Source organism: Phyllopteryx taeniolatus, chromosome 2, assembly GCF_024500385.1.
Source record: "Phyllopteryx taeniolatus isolate TA_2022b chromosome 2, UOR_Ptae_1.2, whole genome shotgun sequence".
NCBI classification, from domain to species: domain Eukaryota; kingdom Metazoa; phylum Chordata; class Actinopteri; order Syngnathiformes; family Syngnathidae; genus Phyllopteryx; species Phyllopteryx taeniolatus.
The window spans coordinates 20,170,587-20,194,326 of record NC_084503.1 but is presented as its reverse complement, the minus strand read 5'-3'; the positions used below and the strand labels follow the sequence as shown (position 1 = coordinate 20,194,326).

At 42.1% G+C, this 23,740-nt stretch overlaps 1 protein-coding gene across 1 annotated transcript in view; it reads right to left on the bottom strand.

Moving 5' to 3' along the window:
• LOC133473033 (protein kinase C-binding protein NELL1-like) overlaps window positions 1-23,740 on the bottom strand; it is a 262,509-nt gene that overhangs the window by 65,307 nt on the left and 173,462 nt on the right. Inside the window, exon 13 of the mRNA XM_061764738.1 lies at window positions 22,002-22,127. Coding sequence (XP_061620722.1) covers window positions 22,002-22,127 — 126 coding nt within the window. The remainder of the gene's footprint in view (window positions 1-22,001; window positions 22,128-23,740) is intronic.

The following is a 23,740-nucleotide window of genomic DNA, read 5'->3' as shown; positions in this document are numbered from 1 at the left end:
TAGTAAATAGAGCTTTGCCTTTCGGCTTAGCTCCTTCTTCACCACAACAGACCGATACAAAGGCACCGATCCGCCTGTCGATCTCCCCTTCCATTCTTCCCTCACTCGTGAACAAGACCCCAAGACATCTGAACTCCTCCACTTGGGGAAAGATCTCATCCATCCTTTTCCAACTAAGGACCATGGTCTCAGATTTAGAGGTGCTGATTCTCATCCCAGCCACTTCACACTGCGAACCGCTGCGGTGAGAGTTGGCGATCACGGCCTGATGAAGCCAACAGAACCACATAATCCTGAGGCCACCAAACCAGATCCCCTCTACTCCTTGGCTGTGCCTAGAAATTCTGTCCATAAAAGTTATGAACAGAATTGGCCAGTACCCATCAGCTGCCTCAGGAGTCCCACAGGCCAAAAAGGCCTGTGGGATTCCTTCTTCAGCTTGACGGCATCCCTCACCGCTGGTGTCCACCAACAGATTTGGGGATTGCCGACAGGCACCGACTACCTTATGGCCACAGTTCCGGTCGGCCGCCTCGGCAATAGAGGCGCGGAACATAGTCCACTCGGACTCAATGTCCCCCGTATGGGTGAAGTTCTGCCGGAGGTGGGAGTTGAAACTCCTTCTGATAGGGGATTCTGCCAGACGTTCCCAGGAGACCCTCACAATATGTTTGGGCCTGCCAGGTCGGACTGGCATTTTCCCGCAGCATCGGAGCCAACTCACCACCAGGTGGCGATCAGTTGACAGCTCCGCCTCTCTCTTCACCCGAGTGTCCAAGACCTGCGGCCGCAAGTCCGATGACACAACCACAAAGTCGATCATCGAACGGGGAAAAAATTGGGACAACGGGGAAAAAATTGGGACAACGGGAAAAAAAATTGGGACAACATCGCAGGCCAAACTCAATATTTAATGAAAAATCACTCCGATGTGCAAGTTTCCCTTCTCTGCAGAAATGTAGCGTTAAAGTTTATCATATGACAACAAACTTAAATTTAGCTTCAAAACTGAATCTGGACTAAACAAACATATTATAAACACGAGAACTCAAATTTGCAATAAAAGACATCAGTGGTATTTGTTTGTTGTTTTGTATTTAAATAAATAACATTAATTCTTCTGCCTCTCCAGCTTCTATTTATCTATCTCCAACTACCTTTCTTTTTGATGTAAATATTTTTTCAAAGGCCAACAACAAAACAACCCAAAAAAATAAGGATGTTCTTCAATAAAAATCCAAACTTCAAACTATTAACAGTCCCTGCCTCGGAGCTGATAACGGCCATTAAAAAAACGATTCAATTATGTTATATTCGTTGTTACAGCCATGTTGCTCCGCACACGACAAACAGGTCTGTCTTTTACTTTAGTGAACAGACAATCTGCCTCCCACCTGTCTTGGAAGTTAACTGTTTTCCATCTTTCGTTTGGCCATTTTTGGGAAGGGGAAGTGTAAATTTGCTCGAGGAGACTGGTAGCATAGTTGCTAAAGACTGCAACAGAAAGGGAAGGCGCGCTCGCCGGTCTAGACTGATGGGCCAACACACTAGCAAAGCATTCTGGGATTTGTAATATTAGTGGCGCATGTGCTATATACTGGCGGGCCAGCTCTAATACACATTTGATATGGTCTTGCGGGCCAAATATAATTACATCGTGGGCCAAATTTGGCCCCCGGGCCTGAGTTTGACATATAATGTGCTAGATCTTTCTTTAAAGGAATATTATTATGAAAAATATATATTTAATTGTTTGTATACAAGTAGTTGGGTCTTTGCAGTGCCCATCAATTCTACCAAATGCATCTTTTATGAGCTGCCTATTTTTGAAAATGTATCTGTTCAGAATTTTGCTGTTTGTGATGTACCACTTTCAACAATCATATCAAAGCTAAATGGTAAGCAGAGCTGCAGTGCAACACAGATTAGCTTTAGCAAACAGAATTATCAGTGTTAGCTTCTGATAGCAGGTACATACTCAAAAGTTTGGCGAAGTTGTCAAACTGAGGCTAGAGGTATATTTTGGCAATGCGTCCACCTCATGCACGTGACACTAATTGACTATGTGTAATTCAGTGGTTTGGTGACAAAGTCCTGCCACCATAACCTATATGGTTGTTTGATTTTTTTTCTTATTTTTTTCCCCTCACACCCAGGCTAATTTGCTTGGCACAACACCATGCTCCGAAAACTGAGTGATTTCAACCAGAATGCTGAATGATGATGTTAAGTGTCTATAATTATTTATCGTTCGTGTATTTTTGGCCAAAAAATGTCTGATTTTTATTTTAAACTGGGGATTATATTAATTGTAACATTTGTTTTCATTTCAGAACACAGCATTCAGCTTTGTTAAGGTAAGTCTTTTCACTTTTGCAAAGTGGATTTTATTTTATTTTTTTGTCGTTCAGTTCTATTATCAGTAATGTTGTCTACTAGCACTAACAAAGCATTTCATGTATTAGATTTTCTACCCTATGAAATGGACAGCTCAGTGTCATGAGAGAGTTTAGCTGCAATGTGCATTAATGAAAGCATGTTCCATTAATGTGTTCTGTCAGTAAACAGGCACAGGCACCATTTGATTCCTGGTGTCTCAGTGTATTCACCCAGGCGAGATGGAATCAATGCGTCTCTAGAGAGCACAACATTAAGCTTACCACACAGCAGTGTAATATGGAGACAGAAATCACTGTGGACGGTTATACTACCTTCTAGTAAGTGGAAAGGAATTCTCGCATCAAACCTTTATGAGGAGGCTAAATATAAACACTCGCCTCTACAGAGACAATTATAAATTGATGAAAACTTATGTGACTCCAGCCTAAACCATGTTTGATGGGCTTATTAAAATGGCTGGTTCCATGCCAGCCTTGCAACGTGACCTCCATCTTTGAAAAGCTAACGTATACAGGAAGGGTTGCCAAAGTTACCAAGCTTGTCACACCTGAGCTCCACATTCATTATATGTATAACTGGAATTGGATTTGATTAAATTTTTATTAAACATATAATGTGTCTGCAGGTGACTGTGGGGTTCCAATTTTGGAATTTTGAAGAGGATATGTAGCAAGCCAAGCACAAAATTATTGCCATCTCCCTTTGATGATATGCTATAAGCAAGCCTGAGCAAATTGTGTATGAACTACTGCTTAAGGGAAATAAATGGAATATTGATCAGCCCTGTGTAGACAAGGAGAGAGGAGATAGCTACATGAGCAAAAGCAACAGCGTGTAACATACTGTACCTGCTATCCAATTAAATGGTTAGCCAAGAAAAAGCATTCACACTTTAAGTTTACCAAATTAAATCAATACAATACCTTACAGGCAAAAGCAAACAGGCAGTGTATTGAAATTGATCGGGTGAAAAACTAAATAGAGACAGGTAAAAACATTACTTAGGTAAAACATGACAATACTGACTTTATTTAACATCTTGGGTTTTAGGGAATGCATTGATAACCTTTTACTTAACGTTTTCTTTATCCTGCTTAAGCAGGGGGCAAACATATCGATAATTGGTCCTAATTTGAGCCCCATTTTTCGATCAAAGTCAACGAAGGATTATTTCTCTAAAAATATCATGACCGATTATCCTGTGGTGTAGGGTTTATTTTGAGGGATTTTTCCTCCCCAGTATACTTTGAAAAAAATCGACACCACAACAGTAAATGTTAAACATTTCATTTACAATCGCAAATCCTTAGAGTATGGTCAACACTGACGGTGGCCGAACCACAGACTGTTCTTGTGACCTGCATCTGGTTATGTCAAATGTATGAGCACACAAATTTGAGTGACATCCCATTCTTAATCCAGCATTGTCTTCTGGGAAGGCTTTCCACAAGGTTTAGGAGTATGTTTGTCAGAATTTTTGACCATTCATCCAGAAGCACATTTTGTAAAGTAACACACTGATGTTGGACGAGAAGGCTTGGTTCTCACTCTCCACTCTAATTCATCATAAAGGTGTTGTATCGGGTTGAGGTCAGGACTCTGTGCAGGCTAGTCAAGTTCATCCACACCAAACTCTCTCAGCCATGTCTTTATGGACCTTGTTTTGCACACTGGTGCAAAGTCCTGTTGGAACAGGAAATGGTTATTCCCAAACTTTTTGATTTGATTGTCCAGAATCAAGGATCTAATAGAACTGAGGGTTTAATATTTGGACAACTTTATGAGAACAGTTTGGGAATGGCCACTTCCTGTTCCAACATGAATGTGCACCACTGCACAAAGCAACGTCCATACAGATGAGTTTGGTGTGGATGAATTTGAGTCGCCTGCAGAGTTACCTCAACCCTACAGAAAACCTTGGGATGAATTAGAGCCAACATCAGTGTGTGATTTTACAAATGCGCTTCTGGAAGAATTGTCAAAAACTCACATTAACACACTCCTAAACCTTGTCGAAAGCCTTCCCAGAAGAGTTGAAGTGGTTATATAGTAGCTGCAAGGGGTGGACTGTTGTCATTATTTTAATTATTAATTATTTTATTATTTTAATCCCTATGGATTAAGAACGGGATTTCATTTCCAGGACGCAAGCCTGCCACTGTTTACGGAGTCGTGGCTGGCAGCGCTGAAACCAGTCTCGGTCGTTTGTGAGGCACTGCATGACCCTCTCTTTTATTATTATTATATTAATGATTATATTTTAAAACATATTTAGGGAGCTATTTAATTTAAAATATACTCTGCTGCTAAGAATGAACCACAGAAGATGGGTGATTTATCAGATGCATTTATTTTATTATTATTTTTACAAGGTACTGTTTTTCTTTTACGTGATTCTAACTTCAAAGTATTGGTTTTGTTTTATGTGGTTATATCTTCTAAGTGTGCACAGCAAAAAATGAGGCGCTTACAGCTGCACCAGCTACATTTAATTTGATTTAAAATCTGTACTTTTGAGTTTAAACAAATATTGGTAATTTCATTTAACTATAAATTGAAAAAGGCATGGGCCTCTCTCTTTTTGTATCAAAAAAATAATGAACCACAACACCAAAGTGTCGAACTAAACCGAACCTTGAATTTTGTGTATCGTTTGGACCCCTAATCTACATATACACATATAACTAGTACTCTCTTTTCTCAGTTGTGCTTTCTGGGAGCCATGTGGGCTCTCACAGGTCAATTTTAGTACGATGGCAGAGATCTGGTTTTGGGAAGGATATTCACGATTGTCGATGGATATATCATGTGTCTGGCGTACTGTGTTGGTCACCTCAAGTACGCCGTACACTGAAAGAGCAGTTAGCACACACCTGAGTTGGAAAAAGTCATCATGTGTGCTAGATTGCATTATAAAATGTAAGACAACGACAGTTCAAGGATTTACATATAAAGCACCTAATATAGATCTAGAATATTTAATGCACACATTTCTAAGGTGTTTTTTATTATAAAATAAAGCCATCATATGTTGCATCAATTAATACAACATCCGTGTACATATATAATTCACAATATACATAATTTTCCCTTGTACTTCTGAAAATGTCATTTGTAAACTCATTACAGCACAGTTTAAAAATGAATACATATAACAATGCAAAGAACCAGCCTGTTCTCTTAGTTTTATAGGATATGTAACTTTAAGTCTCAACATCTACATAATGCAGAACACAATTGTTCTAAAACCAATCATAAGGCACAGAGCACTGTGGGAGCTGGACATTTTCCACAATCACAGATGGCACATAACTATTATCCACCAACACATGAAGTCAGGGATCATTATAACCTTCCACAGGGGAAATCACTTGTATTCTGCCTACACTGAATCATAAAACACCATTCATTATTCCTACTTTTGCCAATTGGCCTGTACTGTAAATTGCATAAAAGAGTCAATATTAATCATTATTTGAAAGATCTATTTTAGTAATAGATCTAGTAGTAGTGTAGTGCATGGGTTGACTGAAACAAATAATGTTACCTTTACAGTGTAACTCTTTTTACAGGGTTATTTTGGCAGGGAATAGTGTCTTGTGCCCTGCTCATCAAAAAAAAAATAAAAAAATAAATAAAATAAAATGCATGATGCAGGTCAAATATCACATTAATGATCCAGCTACAAAGGAAGTAACAATGCGTAAACATGAATGCATAAATATAACATCTGTATAGAAGGTGCGGTGTATTTTAAAATGTACCCCCTTCATTATAGAATGCCAGAATAGTATAGTTCTGCAATGTCATAAAACTCACAAAAATTGAATTCAATCAAAATTCTCTGTAAAATGATGCCTTAAATGTTGTCCAAATTTCATAAGGTGTGATATCAGAATATCAGAAGAGCTGTCAGCAGTAGTGGCTTATTCGATTTGATACACTGTGTGACAGTTAATAGACTGAATGAAGTGCAGCAACAAACTTTTATTACCCCTAGTCATTAAGGTCAAGAAGATATTTAAACTATTTTATTCTATATAATCTCAAAGCTGCCAACCTATAAAAATTCACTTCCAGAACATTTTGTCCAAATTTATCTGAATTTCCATATTTTCAAAGTTTTGTCAAGAATGTTTCCGTGCGACGGTCATGATCATAATCGTTAATAAATTATAGCTTCACATCAACCTTGTAATGGTGGGTGCAGTTGCAGTCTGAATCAAACTACGAGTACATGAGATTTTGACGTTCCATCATCAATATCTGTGTCTATGGATTAATTCTCATTTTGCCAATTCTTTTTTTGTCCCCTGGTAACAAAAAAAAAAAAAAAAGAAAAACTAAATAAAAAAACAAGTCTATGAAAGAAGATTAATCAGATCTGAAACGTCAAAATTAAAACTCAGCACTCTATTTTGCAAACAATTAACATCGCTAATAGACTGAATTGGATCATTTATGTATAGACAACAGTTTGGGCTGGTATATTATTTCACCAAATCACTTATTTAGATATTTTGGGGCCGCTTGTAATGATAGATTTTGTACAAAGCATGGTAAGAAGTGTAGCTTGTTCGCTAGCATGGAGGCGATGATCAGTGACTTACAATGCATCGACACGTAAAGAGAACCTTCACCTCGACGGCTTGGCAGCCGATGGCCATAATAAAATAGCGTGCACCAAGCAGCTGTTCAATCTGGATGCACCGGTAATGTCAGATGCTGTATTTTATTTTTTGTTTTATATCCAGAACAATCACTGTTATGGTTGTAACGAGTCCACATTCAGTGATTTCCTGAACAAAATACGGACGTTCCGTAAAATTTGGCGACTCTGTAATCTATTAATATTAGAATTAGAAGATTTTGCTTGTATGAAACTTAATAATGTTAAAAAGCTATTCAAAACACTGCATATACAGTTAATAAAGATATTATGATGGCAACAGTTTGGACTCTTAACATATTATTCCAACTTTAATTAATTTAGAAAATTTGTTTTGAAATGCAAGCAAATGAGATGGCAAGCAGTGTCACATAACAGATTATGTTAAACCTTGGTAGTTACACTGTACAAGGGTTTATCTTGAGCCAAACAATAAAAATAAATTAATTCATAAGCATTTTAACTTATTTTGCAATGAGTCACCACTGCAAAAAGTGGCCTGATCAATTTCTTATTTATCCATCCATCCATTTTCTACCGCTTATCCGAGGTCAGGTCGCGGGGGCAGTAGCTTTAGCAGGGACGCCCAGACTTCCCTCTTCCCAGCCACTCCATCCATCTCTTCCGGGGGTATCCCGAGGCGTTCCCAGGCCAGCCGAAGGATGTAGTCTCTCCAGCGTGTCTTGGGTCGTCCCCGCGGCCTCCTCTCGGTGGGACGTGCCCGGAACACCTCACCAGGGAGGCGTCCGGGAGGCATCCAAATCAAATACCCCAGCCACCTCATCTGGCAGTTACTCTACTCTGAGATCCTCCCGGATGACCAAGCTTCTCACCCTATCTCTAAGGGAGAGCCCGGACACCCTGCGGAGGAAACTCATTTCAGCCGCTTGTATCCTGGATCTTGTTCTTTCGGTCACGACCCACAGCTCGTGACCATAGGTGAGGGTAGGAACGTAGATCGATCGGTAAATCGAGAGCTTCGCCTTTCGCCTTAGCTCCTTCTTTACCACAACGGATTGATACAAAGTCCGCATCACTGCAGACGCTGCACCGATGCGCCTGTCGATCTCCCGTTCCATTCTTCCCTCACTCGTGAACAAGACCCCAAGATACTTGAACTCCTCCATTTGGGGCAGGATCTAATCTCCGACCTGGAGAGGGCACCCCACTCATTTCCGACTGAGGACCATGGTCTCAGATTTGGAGGTGCTGATTCTCATCCCAGCCTCTTCACACTCGGCTGCTCCAGTGAGAGTTGGAGGTCACGGCTTGATCAAGCCAACAGAACCACATCATCTGCAAAAAGCAGAGATGCAATACTGAGGCCACCAAACCGGACCCCCTCTACGCCTCGGCTGCGCCTAGAAAATTCTGTCCATAAAAGTTATGAAAATAATTGGTGACAAAGGGCAGCCTTGTCGGAGTCCGACCCTCACCGGAAACGAGTCCGACTTACTGCCGGATATGCGGACCAAACTCTGACTACGGTCGTACAGGGACCGAACAGCCCGTATCAGGGGGTTCGGTACCCCGTACTCCCGAAGCACCCCCCCACAGGACCCCCCGAGGGACACGGTCGAACGCTTTCTCCAAGCCCACAAAACACATGTAGACTGGTTGGGCGAACTCCCATGAACCCTCGAGGACCATGCCAAGGGTGTAGAGCTGGTCCACTGTTCCACGGCCAGGACGAAAACCACACTGCTCCTCCTGAATCTGAGATTCAACTTCCCGACGGACCCTCCTCTCCAGCACCCCTGAATAGACCTTACTAGGGAGGCTGAGGAGTGTGATCCCCCTGTAGTTGGAACACACCCTCCGGTCCCCCTTCTTAAAAAGGGGGACCACCACCCCAGTCTGCCAATCCAGAGGCACTGTCCCCAATGTCCATGCGATGTTGCAGAGGCGTGTCAACCAGGACAGCCCTACAACATCCAGAGCCTTTAGGAACTCCAGGCGAATCTCATCCACCCCCAGGGCCTTGCCACCGAGGAGCTTTTTAACCACCTCGGTGACCTCAACCTCATGGGAAGGCGTGTCGGTGGAATTGAGGAGGTCTTCGAAGTATTCTCCCCACCGGCTCACAACGTCCCGAGTCGAGGTCAGCAGCGCCCCATCCCCACTATACACAGTGTTTATGGTGCACTGCTTCCCCCTCCTGAGACGCTGGATGTTGGACCAGAATTTCCTCGAAGCCGCCCGGAAGTATTTCTCCATGGCTTCACTGAACTGCTCTCATGCCCGAGTTTTTGCTTCAGCGACCACCAAAGCTGCATTCCGTTTGGCCAGCCGGAACCCATCAGCTGCCTCAGGTGTCCCACAGGCCAAAAAGGCCCGATAGGACTCCTTCTTCAACTTGACGGCATCCCTCAACGTTGGTGTCCACCAATGGGTTTGGGGCTCGCCGCCACAACAGGCACCAACCTCCTTACGGCCACAGCTCCGGTTGGCCGCCTCAGCAATGGACGCGCGGAACATGGTCCACTCGGACCCGATGTCCCGCGCCTCCACCGGAACATGAGCAAAGTTCTGTCGGAGGTGAGAGTTGAAACTCCTTCTGACAGGGGATTCCGCCAGACGTTCCCAGCAGATGCTCACAATACGTTTGGGCCTGCCACGTCGGACCGGCATCTTCCCCCACCATCGGAGCCAACTCACCACCAGGTGGTGATCAGTTGACAGCTCCGCCCCTCTCTTTACCTGAGTGTCCAAGACATGCGGCTGCAAGTCCGATGACACGACCACAAAGTCGATCATCGAACTGCGACCTAGGGTGTCCTGGTGCCAAGTGCACGTGTGGACACCCTTATTAAAACACCATAATGTGTCTGTGCTAAGTTTACAGAAAGATGGCGGTTTGCATTTAAATGTGTTTGTTCTGCATTTTATAGTTAGGTAACCAACGAATGCAGGTTCCTTCCTGGTGACCTTTGGATTTGATGATACCTGATATCAGTACTTGCATATTAAGGAGATGAAATATCCAATCAGCCACATCAAAGGCAGTAATTTTCTTTCCAAACCAGGAATACTTTTTTCTAAAGCTAAGATTTGTATTTGGATTTCCCAGATATTCCAGTACCAGACAAACGGTGTAGATGCAACTAGTATTGTAAAGCTTTACCTTTTTTTACAATTGCTTGCAGCGTTGAGAAGCTTTGCATGAAAGGTCCATGTGACCTTAATGTTAATCTCACTACACCATCAGTGTACATTGAACATGGAAAGGATTTCTGTGGCATCAGAATATTTTTTAAGATAACATTTCCGTATACACTCTCTTATGAATTGCATTGTTCTAGTGACAGAATGGCATACCATGGAGAGAGGTTGGTAAATATTGTAGATGTTAGTAAAACTCTGTGGCCCAATGGTTAATATCATTGCCTGCCACCGTGGGGGACATAGGTTCAAGACCCCGACTGGACCATCCGCCAACATCCCCTGGACTCACGGCTGTGGTGTCCTTGAGCAAGACACTGATACCCCGAAATGCTCCCGGGGCGCTTCAGCTGCCCCCTGCTCCAGTGTGTTCCACATGAGTATGTGTTCACTGTGATGGGTTAAATGCAGAGAACAAATTTTGTGTGCGTGCATGCATGCATGTTCATGACAAGGTGGTGATTCTTCTTCTTCTTCTATAAACAGCAGCTACATTGCTGACAGAAGTGGTTTTATGTAATTGACCTGCATCACTGCATAATCAAATGATGACATAATTCTCCTTCCAAAGACTAAATGATACAGCCCCCACTTCCAATGAAGTTGGGACTTTGTATAAAATGTAAATTAACAACAAAAAACAATGATTTGCAAATCCTTTTCAATCTATATTCAATTGAATCCACTACAAAAGACAAGATATGTTCGAACTGATGAACATTATTGTTTTTATACAAATATTGTCTGTTTGCCTGCAACAAGTTCCAAAAAAGCTCAGACAGGGGAAACAAAAGACTGGGGAAGTTGAGGAATGCTAAAAAAAAAAAAAAAAAAAACTCCCCGAAAGACTTCACAAGCAAGGATGTGGTGAGGTTCACCACTTTGTGAACAACTGCATGAGCAAATAATCCAACAGTTTAAGAGTAACATTTCTCAACATACAATTGCAAGGAATTTAGGGATTTCATCATCTATGGTCCATAATATCATCAAAAGATTCTGAGAATCTGGAGAAATCTCTGCACGTAAGCAGCAAGACTAAACACCAACTTTGAATGCCCATGACCTGTGAACCGTCAGGCGGCACTGCATTAGAAACCAGCATTATTGTGTAAAGGATATTGCCACATGGGCCCAGGAACACTTTAGAAAACCACTGTCAGTTGACACAGTTCGTCGCTACATTTACAAATCCAAGTTAAAACTACCATGCAAAGCAAAAGCCATATATCAACAACACTCAGAGACACCGCTGGCTGTAGTGTATTCAATCGAATAGAGTTTGAAAAGAATTTGCAAATCATTGTATTCTGTTTTTATGTTTTATACAATGTCCCAACATCATTGGAATTTGGGGTTTGTATATCAATCTTTCTGTGACCACACATCTGTGGCATTTTGACAATCAATGTTCAGAACCTCATCTCCTGACACTGTGTTGATTTCTCTGTCCATTCCCTGTTTCCCATGAGCTGCTTGCCTGCTTCCATAGAGGTGAAATCAAGTGGAACCACAATTACTGCAGCTTCCTATTGTTTACAGACCACTGTCAGCACAAAGGACAGGCGCTCCAGCAAGGCGGATGATAAAGGAATGAAGAATAGCAAGAGAGAAAGTCCAATGACATTTTATACCTCAGAGGAACAAACTGTGCAGGTTCTTGATATTAAGGTAAATTATATGAAACGCTAAAGAATTTTCTATGTGCCTGTGAGAGCTGCACGCACGCACACACACAGGCACACCACAATGAAATACAACGTAATATAGCTAGTTCAAAACTTCTCCATCCATCCATCCATTCATCCATTTTCTGTACTACTTATCCTCAGTAGGGTCGCTGGCCTGCTGGAGCCTATCCCAGCTATCTTCGGGCGAGAGGCGTGGTACACCCTGAATTGGTCGCCAGCCAATCGCAAGGCAGATAAACAAACAATCATTCACACTCACATTCACACCTAGGGGCAATTTAGAGTCTTCAATGAACCTACTACGCGTGTTTTTTTGAGATGTGGTAGGAAACCGAGTACCCAGAGAAAACCCACGCAGCCACGGGGAGAACATGCAAACTCCACACACGCGGGGCCGGGATTTGAACCACGGTCCTCAGAACTATGAGGCAGATGTGCTAACTAGTCGTCCACCGTGCCGCCAAACTTCTACATATTCATTTTATTAAAATTTATTTACATTTTATATACCTTGTGTTTGGTCAGAAACTGCAATATATTGAAGTTGGTTTCTTACATTCATTAAACTACGTTCATCTATGATTTATCTAATCCTGACATGAGTGAACATTTCTTCATTATTTTTATTTGGGAAAACCATTGGTTCTCTTTCAAGAGGATATGTGATTTTTTCCCTACATGAAAAAAATTATCTGCATTTCAACCACATGACCATCCATCCATTTTATGTACCGCTTATCCTCACGAGGGTTGCGGGCGTGCTGGAGCCTATCCCAGCAATCTTCGGGCGAGAGGGTGGGTACACCCTGAACTGGTCGCCAGCCAATCTCAGGGCACATATAAACAAACAACCATTCGCGCACACATTCACACCTAAGGGCAATTTAGAGTCTTCAATCAATCTACCATACATGTTTTTGGGATGTGGGAGGAAACCAGAGTACCCGGAGAAAACCCATGGAGGCACGGGGGAGAACATGCAAACTCCACTCAGGCTTGGCCGGGATTTGAACCCCAATCCTCAGAACTATGAGAAAGATGTGCTAACCAGTCGGCCACCGTGCCGCCCACATGACCAATAATTGAATCATTAAATGTTTATTACCTTACCAGAGATTAACAAAATGAATGAGTCCTTAATATTACGGCGTAATTCAATTTTTATTTAACATGTTCTACTTCATGCATTCACAATTACCTACACAATTTCCCAATTTACACACATATACACAGACGGTGTCCCCTCCCCACCAAAAGTATTGAAACGGTGAGGGCAATTCGTTTAATTTGCTGAAGACATTTGGGTTTGACACCAAAAGATGAATTGGAGACAAGCGATCAACATTTCATCTTTTATTTTGTGGTATTTACATCTGTATCGGATGCACAACTTAGAAGATAGATTTGTTTGAACTGACCTTTTTTTCCCATGTAAAAAAGTATTGAAACATGTGACTGATAGGTGTGTTTTGATGCCCAGGTATTTCCTATTGCATTGATTATTCAAAGAATAAATAGCTAATAGGATGTTTAATCTCCGCTTCAGACTTTTGCCAGGGTTTTTCCTGTGACGAATTAACAGTAAGGGTTCCAGAACACGAATGTGAGGAAAGTCGAGTTAAGGTCAACTAGTCGCTGATCACATCATTGATATTTTTTCAGTACTATATTTAAAAAAAAACTGGAGAAAGTAACGCTTTGCAACAATTTATGTTCACTAATAATGGACCACGTAAGCACAAAATTTACGCAGAACATACATGTTAGAACACAAGAGCATCAAAGTGGCCTGCCCATTGTGGCCTGATGGTATTTGCACCCAGAGGAAAACTCCTCTCGCTCGACATGCTTGCCACTGGGACAGCCAGGTATTGTAATGTTTGCATACCTCAGTCAAACAAGGAAAATGGTCCTTGTTTTGGGGCCACCATAGCAGTAGGTTCTGCATGGTGGGTATTGGCGGTGTTTGCAAAAAATCCTGGACCTCTTCATGTGTGGAGGAATAATTCCCCACTCTTCTTGAGTGTGGAATTTGATAGTGTGTCGTATTCTGAATCAAGGTTTTCAAAGAGAAAACTTTTATTCACAACCGTAGGAAATAACGACACTTCCCGTCTGCTCGGCAAAACCCGGACATCACTGACATTAATATCCTGTAACTGATAAAGTCAGGCCTTCAAATTTGAATCTCATCAATAAAACAATGAGGTCCTCCTCAAAGCAAAGCAAATGTATTTATATAGCACATTTCATACACAAGGTAACTCAATGTGCTTTACATGATTAAAAGCATTTAAATACATAAAAAACAGCTTCTAAACAATTAAAACAAAGAGAGAAAAATAAAAGTACAATTAAAACAGCGTACAGTGCAATAAATTCATTTAAAAGTGGAAATGCGCTAAAAAGTTTTTAACCTGGATTTAAAAACATTCACACTTGGGGCTGACGTCACTTCTGTTGGCAATTTATTCAATTTGTGTGCAGCATAATAGCTAAATGCTGCTTCGCCATGTTTGCTTTGGACTCTATGCTCCACTAGTTGACCTGAGTCTGTTGATCTCAGAGCCCTACTGGGATTATATTCCATTAGCATTTCTTTCATATATTTAGGACCTAAAACGTTTAGTGATTTATAGACCAGTAGCAGAACTTTAAAATCTATTTTAAAGCTGACTGGAAGCCAGTGTAAAGACTTTAGAATTGGAGTAATATGCTCTGACCTCTTTGTTCTGGTCAGACCCGAGCTGCAGCATTCTGAATGAGTTGCAGCTGTTTAATGCTCTTTTGGGGAATCCAGTCAGAAGACCATTACAATAGTCAAGTCTACTTGAGATAAAAGCATGGATGAGCTTCTCCTGGTCTGCTTGACACATGCAAGCCTTCACTCTGGATATGTTCTTCAGATGGTAGAAGGCAGTTTTAATAATTGATTTAATATGACTGGTGAAAGTCAGGTTAGAATCTATCAGAACACCAAGGTTTCGGACTTAGTCTTTGGTTTTTAAAGAGATTGATGCCAGGTATTTACGAATACCAACCCTCTTTTCTTTTTTGCCCAAAACAATTATCTCAGTTTTGTTGTGGTTTAATTGAAGAACATTTTGGTTTATCCAGTTATTTATCTGTTTTGTACAGTGACACAACACCTCAATTAAACTGTAGTCATCTTGAGACACTGCTAGATATAACTGTGTCATCTGCATAGCTATGATAGTCAAAATTAAAGTTCTCAAGAATTTGACCCAAGGGTAGCATATGCAGGCTGAAGAGGAGGGGTCCAAGAACTGACCCTGCTCCTCCACGGTGTTCAAGGTCGCCTCAAGGTTGTCTTAGTTTTAATAGGAGCGACAGCATTCATGAGATTTCAGATTTTACAGGTGTAATTATCCAAAAGTTCATCAACTGTCTTAGCATTCACAGTTCGTGGCACAGCAATGGTCTCCATAAACTTAGTTGCGGTAGTCTCATTTATGTACCTTTTCTTAATAGACGTAGAGGTTGTCTGAACTTTTAGAAGAATCTGTTATTCAAAGAATACACAAAAATGGTCAGAAATAGCCATATCCTTAATGTCAATTGATAGAATTTCAACATCCTTAGAGTTGACCAGGGTGAAGTTAATCTCCAAATCGTACTAGTGGGAGAGGTCCACTTATAAAAACCTCAGCATCCAAACATTGCACTTTTGTTAGGAGATCAATGAAATCTCGCTTCAGTACCTCTGATTGCTGCTTGAGAACATCCAGGGCCCCTTTGTGTATAATGACATATTTCACAGTTGGGTGCTGATTAGTAATCTCCAGGATTTTTTTTAGAGATATCAGACATTTTGTCATTGGTAAAACACAGTACTTTGGTGTTCTTCTCACTGCAAAAAACGTTTCACATTCTTGACAGGTCCATCACCAACTATTAACGTCTGGGGTGCCATTTTTTTCTTGTACGATTTAGTTTCATACCTCTCAGTTGTGGTGGGGGATAAGCATTCTTGGCCAGGGTCTTGTAAAAGTGGCTCAAATCTACTTGTAAGTCTCATGTCAATGTCTTGCATTGACTAGCATCCTTTTTACTTGCCCTTCGCTGTAGGGACCGTCCACGGCCGCTCACTCGGGGTTGAAGCAGCCTGCAACACAGGCCAGCCGGATAACTCGGTAATCTGCTGGTGTTGTGTCCTCCCTTTTAGATATTGTCCCATATCTTTGGGCTTTGCTCCCAGTGAATTCCAGGGAGAACTGCTGGATGGTCCATTACCGTTTCCACAGTCTCACCATTTTGAGACATCGGTAGAGTGGTTTCATTCGCCGACTGTCCATTTACATCCACATACACTTCAAGACGGTGGATTTTCGTTTCCAGGATTGACATCCTCTGCAGCAGTCAGTGATAGCCCCCAGTGGAAAAGGAAGTCATCTTGATTACTGGTCTTGTTGCTAATAGCAGGCTTGTGCTAATTAGCAGGCCACCCTCACGTAATGGTGAGAGGGTATCAGAAAATATTGGAATATGGTAACAACTGACTGTATCTACAAAAGAAATAACAGTCCCACAGGTTTAAAAAAATCCAGGAGAAAAACAGGCACATCAGCAAGAAAAAAATTAAACAGAAGCGAAGCAAGCAGAGCGAGCAAAAAAGCATCTGCACTGTACGAGTGTAATTGTAATCATGTGTTTGAGCTCAAAAAACACACTACATCAAGTTTTGCCTGTAATTTCTAATGCATTGGCCACACCCATACACGGCACCGCCAGTTTTGACAAAGTGGAATCGATTGATGAAATCTGATTTTGAACTTAGTGAGACAAAGCAGATAAAGGCGGAAAGATTCAGCGGTATTGGATTTTTTTTTAAAGTGACGTTCGAGCAAGCAAGTTGTTCAACTAAACATTTGAAGCTTCTGTGAACCTAAGGTTAGCCACAAAAAGGTAAGTTGGAACCTGCCACTCGTTGCATGCTATTGCAGTCCAAACTAGTTAAGCAGCTATCCATCTGATTTGCTGAAGTGGACTCCATTAATTTTTTTTCTTTGTATTACCGAGTAAGCGTGCATGGAGTTCGCACGCCACCCGGTCGTGAAGTAGGAAACGATGTTAATTAAGTAATGGTCACATTCAGAGGTGGGTAGTAATGCGTTACATTTACTCAAGTAACATTTTCCATAAACTGTACTACATTAAATTCACCGTACTTTTTACTTTTTCTTATTTATGTGAAGAAGGCTCGATACTTTTACTCCGTTACAATGATCGACATGCTGTTCGCTTTTATTTATTTATTCTTGCGTGTGTGCGTCTATTTTTAGACTCCATCTTCGACTTCCGCAATAGGGTGCCCGTTGCGCAAATCAAACGGGATCAGTTTCCATCCATCCATCCATCCATTCTCTACCGCTTATCCGGGTCGGGTCGCGGGGGCAGTAGCTTCAGCAGGGACGCCCAGACTTCCCTCTCCCCAGCCACTTCATCCAGCTCTTCCGGGGGGATCCCGAGGCGCTCCCAGGCCAGCCGAAGGATGTAGTCTCTCCAGCGTGTCCTGGGTCGTCCCCGGGGTCTCCTCCCGGTGGGACATGCCCACCAGGGAGGCGTCCGGGAGGCATCCGAATCAGATGCCCCAGCCACCTCATCTGGCTCCTCTCAATGCGGAGGAGCAGCGGCTCTACTCTGAGATCCTCCCGGATGACCGAGCTTCTCACCCTATCTCTAAGGGAGAGCCCGGACACCCTGCGGAGGAAACTCATTTCGGCCGCTTGTATCCGGGATCTTGTTCTTTCGGTCACGACCCACAGCTCATGACCATAGGTGAGGGTAGGAACGAAGATGAACCGGTAAATTGAGAGCTTCGCCTTTCGGCTTAGCTCTTTCTTTACCACAACGGACCGATACAAAGTCTGCATCACTGCAGACGCTGCACCGATCTGCCTGTCGATCTCCCGTTCCATTCTTCCTTCACTCGTGAACAAGACCCCAAAATACTTGAATTCCTCCACTTGGGGCAGGATCTCATCCCCGACCTGGAGATGGCATGCCACCCTTTTCCGACTGAGGACCATGGTCTCAGATTTGGAGGTGCTGATTCTCATCCCAGCCGCTTCACACTCGGCTGCGAACTGCTCCAATGAGAGTTGGAGGTCACGGCTTGATGAGGCCAACAGAACCACATCATCTGCAAAAAGCAGAGATGCAATACTGATCCCTAGATCAGAGATGCAATACTGATCCCTAGAGCCAGCTTCTGTGGACATGGTCTACAGAAGCTGGCTCTAGGGACATGGGATCAGTTTCAAATAGTTATTTTCAGGAGTGTTACACTGTTAGCTAAATGTCATTTTGAGTTTTCTCTACCTCCTCTCCCTCATTCCCCCATTGACTACCTCCCTTCTTTTCCTCTTTACCTCCCTACCTCTTGCTCCGCCTCCCCTTTCTAACGCTCCTGTTCTCTACCTACCCCCTCATTACCATACATATTTATTTATTATTATTGTGTTTGTAGCACCATGCTGACATGGTGATGCCCTGTTCCTTTTTTTCAGGACATTGATGATGAGGAAGGTGTGTACAGTGATGTGCCAATGGGGATCCTCTGCCATGAACAGGAAAACATCACATCACATTCGCTTCACAATAAGGCATCTGCAATTGGAATCATCTTGGAGGGAACCATTGTGATGGATGTTGAGAGCCTTCCCCAGACCATGTACATTGTCTTCGAACTTACCAATGCACTCCATCTCTGTTACCCAAAGTGCATGACGAACACTTGCTCGTTTTCAACAAGTACTTTTGAACTTGGGTAAGACAGATTTAAGTTCTACTCGTCAAACTCTACTTATCTGGGTTTACAGTGAAAGCCTTCAGCGTAGGCAAGATAATTTATCTTTAGGAGCACATGTTGAGTGTTTCTGCTCCAAGTCAGCAGTTCAAGACAGTTTAGAAACTCTAAAATAGATTGTCCATAGATCCTTGTCTCTGCATGCCTGCCTCCATGCTAATTAAAGTACACTACTAGGGAGAAAAAGGAAGCAGTAATAAAGGACGTTGTTCAAACAACCTGTTCTAAACATACAGTAACCCAACGACAGGCCAATGCTCTATATTAATACATAGTTTGATAATCATGAGGGCAAAGTTAAAATAAGGTACCTGTATATGTTGATAGTTTTCCATTTTGGAGGCAGGATATTTTTAGTCTACATAATAACAGTGGACAAGCTGAATGATTGTAATCACTTCCCTCTTATAAAAGCCCTATGGGTTAAGCCAGCCTTTAATGGATGGATTCATCAAAATCAATTCCCTTCATTTTTTTGACAGGATTTATTTTCAGATAACAAATAATCACAAAGACCCATCATATGATATTCTTCTGGCAGGCGCCAACAATTTTCTTCACTAAGTAAGAATCTCACTGTGGACAGCATATATGAATGCAGCAAGAGAGAGAGAGAGAGAGATTTTCATATGTGGTTGATGTGGTTTAACTATATACATGGTTAGCAATGGTAAATGGTGTGTTCCTGAATGACTCTCTCAGTTGGGCTTCTTTTTTTTCTTTAATTCAGTATCAGTGTGTATAAAAAGTCTTCACTACACAAAAGTCTCCCCTATTCAAATACCAGGTTTTTATCATATAAATAAATCAGACCAGGATAAATAATTTCAAAACACTTTCCAGAATTGATGTGAACTACAACCTGTACAACTCAATTGAAGTTTAGTTTAAAAACCAAAGACCAAGTCCAAAACCTTGTTGTACTCATAGATTCTGACCTGACTTTCAACAGTCACATCAAATAAATTACTAAAACTGCCTTCCACCATATCCAGAGTGAAGGCTTGCATGTGCCAAGCAGACCAGGAGAAGCGCATCCAGAATCAGAATCATCTTTATTTGCCAGGTATGTCAAAAAAACACAAGGAATTAGTCTCCGGTAGTTGGAGCCGCTCTAGTACGACAACAGTCAATTGACAGAGAACACTTTTGAGACATAAAGACATTGACAAAAACAGTCACTGAGCAATAAAGGGTTGCTAGTTTGCATCTGGTAATGCCGGTACAATTTAAAACTAAATGTTTTATTTTTTTTGACAATTGTGCAAAAAGATGTAGAGTCCTCTAGCACTTAGAGCAGTTCAAATGACTAATCTCGCAATAGTCCGGTGCAATGACCATTGTGCAAAGGGCGTCGAGACTTCAAGGAGTGTGCAGTTTAAAGTGACGAGTAGTGCGATAATCTGGGACAATGTTGATTGTGCAAATGTTGTAGATACTCCTCAGTCAGTGTGCAAATGGGGCAGATGCTACTCTGGCATGAGTGGCCAGTATTGGTCAACAACAGATATGCAAATAGTGCAGCGTGGCGAGACTACTACAGTGAGTGCACAAGTAATATATAATTGGCCCGACAGAAATGTGACAACAAACTCAGAAAAAAAAATTGCCAGCATGTTGCAATGGAATTGTAGGTTTGCTGTTTAAGGAGTTGATTGCAAGAGGGAAGAAGCTGTTGAAATGTCTGCTAGTTCTACTTTGCATTGATCGCTAGCGCCTACCTCAGAGAAGGAGCTGGAAGAGGCGGTGACAGGGATGTGGAGGGTCCGAGAGAATTTTGCACGCTCTTGTGCAAGTCCTCAAGGGTAGGTAGGGGGGTACCGACAATCCTTTCAGCAGTCTTGATTGTCCGTTGCAGTCAGAGTTTTTTTTTTTTTTGTAGCACCACCAAACCAGACTGTGATGGAAGAACACAGGACTGATTCGATGACCGCTGTGTAGAACTGCCTCAGCAGCTCCCGTGCTTTCTCAGAAGCCGCAGGAAGTACATCCTCTGCTGGGCCTTTTTGAGGACCATGCTTTTATCCCAAGTAGACTTGACGATTGTAATGGTCTTCTGACTGGACGCCCCCAAAAGAGCATTAAACAGCTGCAACTCATTTAGAATGCTGCAGCTTGGGTTCTGACTAGAACAAAGAGGTCAGAGCATATTACTCCAATTCTAAAGTCTCTAACACTGACTCCCGTTCAGCTTTAGAATAGATTTTAAAGTTCTGCTACTGGTCTATAAATCACTAAATGGTTTAGGTCCTGAATACATGGAAAATATGCTAATGGAATACAAACCCAATAGGGCTCTGAGATCTGCAGACTCAGGTCAAATAGTGACGTACAATCCAAAGCAAACATGGTGAAGCAGCATTTAGCCATTAAGCTGCACACAAATGGAATAAGTTGACAACAGAAGTGATGTCAGCCCCAAGTGTGACTGTTTTTAAGTCCAGGGTAAAAATGATTCTTTTTTCTCATGCTTTTTACAGCATTTCCACTTTTAAATGATATTTCTTGCACTGGGCGGCACGGTGGGCGACTGGTTAGCACATCTGCCTCACAGTTCTGAGGACCGCGGTTCAAATCCCGGCCCCACCTGTGTGGAGTTTGTATGTTCTCCCCGTGCCTGCGTGGGTTTTCTCTGCTTCCTCCGGTTTCCTCCCACATCTCAAAAACATGCGTGGTAGGTTGATTGAAGACTCTAAATTGCCCGTAGGTGTGAATGTGAGAGCGAATGCTTGTTTGTTTGTATGTGCCCTCCGATTGGCTGCCTACCAGTTCAGGGTGTACCCTGCCTCTCACCCAGAGTCAGCTGGGATAGGGTCCAGCATGCCCGCGACCCTAGTGAGGATAAGCGGTTAAGAGAATGAATGGATGGAAAAGAGTGCCGTTTCTCTTTGAGGTGCAGGTAGACATATGAGTCTTGCTTGACCTGAGGACTTGGCCCGTCTGTGTTGTGACCAGCTCAGTGGTTGCTTGGTTTCCCCAATGTACTGAATGTATCTGTGAATTCCTCACTGCACTTGATTGCATACTCCAGATGGCTTTTCTGGGTATGGGGTGTACCAGCCTTTGTTTAAGGGTGTTACCAGTTTTGAAGTGGACCAGAATGTTGTGTAGTTTAAAAAATCCGTCTGAGTTTCTCAGACAGACCTCATACAAACAAAATAGCTGGAACCTTAACTCACACAATAAATGTTGATCTTAAAACAAGAGCGAGTCATCGTGGATCTTGAAATGTATGACCAAACAGACATACCAGTGCAGGAGTATTCGTCCACTCGGGTGAAGCCTGGCAAACAGTCACAGCGATGGCTGCCAGGCAAGTTGACACAGACCGTGTTGGACTGACAGTAATGCATCTGGGTTGTACACTCATCAATATCTGGGAACATAGAGAGCAGATACAGTAGATTAAAATCCTATTAAAACTTCTCTGTCAGCTGATGAGCAAGGTTGATTTACTTCACTGAACAGCTCATGAACAGCTTTCACACAACACAGAGAAGTCTCACATCCCCAACCCCTACTTGTGACAAAAACATTTTCTGTAATCAAGCTCAAGGACCATTTTTGTTATAGTTTGTCATCTGTAGTCAATTTACCCTTTTCAAAAAAGATGAGTTAAATACACAACACCCTTGAGATATTAAAGGTTTATTAAGTTATTGACTGATTACATTCCACAGGTATAGTACTATCTTGAAAATGTTTGAGTTCATACTTACTATGCGACTAAAATTAATTAGTTTGACACATAAACACAAAGGCACACACGCAAGAACACGCACACACACACAAACACACAATCATTTACATTATACACAGTATATACTGTACATAACACAAAATAAGAAGCTGAATTGTGGCAGCACAAAATTATCTGGAGTACTTCATAAATTTCAGCTATGCCCATTCTTGTGGCGTACAATATTAACATGATGGGTTGTCTATTGCATGAAAGGAGGCATGAAGCGGCTACAAAAAGTATCGAACCTATTTGAAAGCTCTGGAGAGCCAATCACAAGTCAGCTGTTGAGTTTACAGTATCTGCTTCTCTGACCTGAAAGCCGTTTATTTAAGTAGGATTTTTTTAATAATAGTCCACATCACGTGGGGGGGAGTGGTGTACACCTTGGACTAGTCGCCAGTCAATCGCAGGGCACATAAAGACAAAAAAACATTCACTCCTATGGACAATTAAGAGTCTTCAAGTAACTTGACATGGATGTTTTTAGAGCATGGGAAGGAAGCACATGTACTGTTAGAAAACCGCACAGGAAGGCCTGAGTCCAGAATCAAACTCAGAACCTCTTGACTGTCAAGCAACTACTACTTGCTTGTCCCATGACCTCAATTATTCAAATATGAGAGCTACCTTTATTAGGTATACTTCCATATGCTGTTAAGTCCGATAAGGCTTACCAGTCTTTGCCATTGCAAGCTACTGTATCCTGTCCAATGCATGCTCTCCTTTTTGTGGGCTGCCTACAGAAATGAACTGTCATTTCACACAGGAGGGAGTCTTCTTCTTTTGTTTTGTTTTTTTACTTAGTAGTGTGTGTCTGTTTCTTCCCTTCCCCCTGCTCACTGTCATATATCTGCTGCTTTATTCATGCAGTGATGTAGGTCAGGACTGGAGAACAGCTAAAAATAAGACATGATAGGACACTGTGTGTGTGTGTGTGCGTGTGTGTGTGTGCGCATGCGTGCATGTGTGTGTGCGCATGCGTGCATGTGTGTGAAGCATCCCTACTGGGACGACGATTCCTGATAACCTTTGTGAATCTATGTACGTAGTTGTGTTGTGCTGTTTTTCTGTAAAAAGAGGAATACAGAACACATTTGGAGACCGTTACCTCGCAGACATATTTTCCTGGTTGCTTTTTTTTCTGTTGTCAAAATTACAGTTTTACAGTTGTTTTGTATATTTTGTTTGTATTCTTGACACACAGTGGAGGGATTTTCCCCGGCAATTTGCATTCCCCTTCTTCTTTG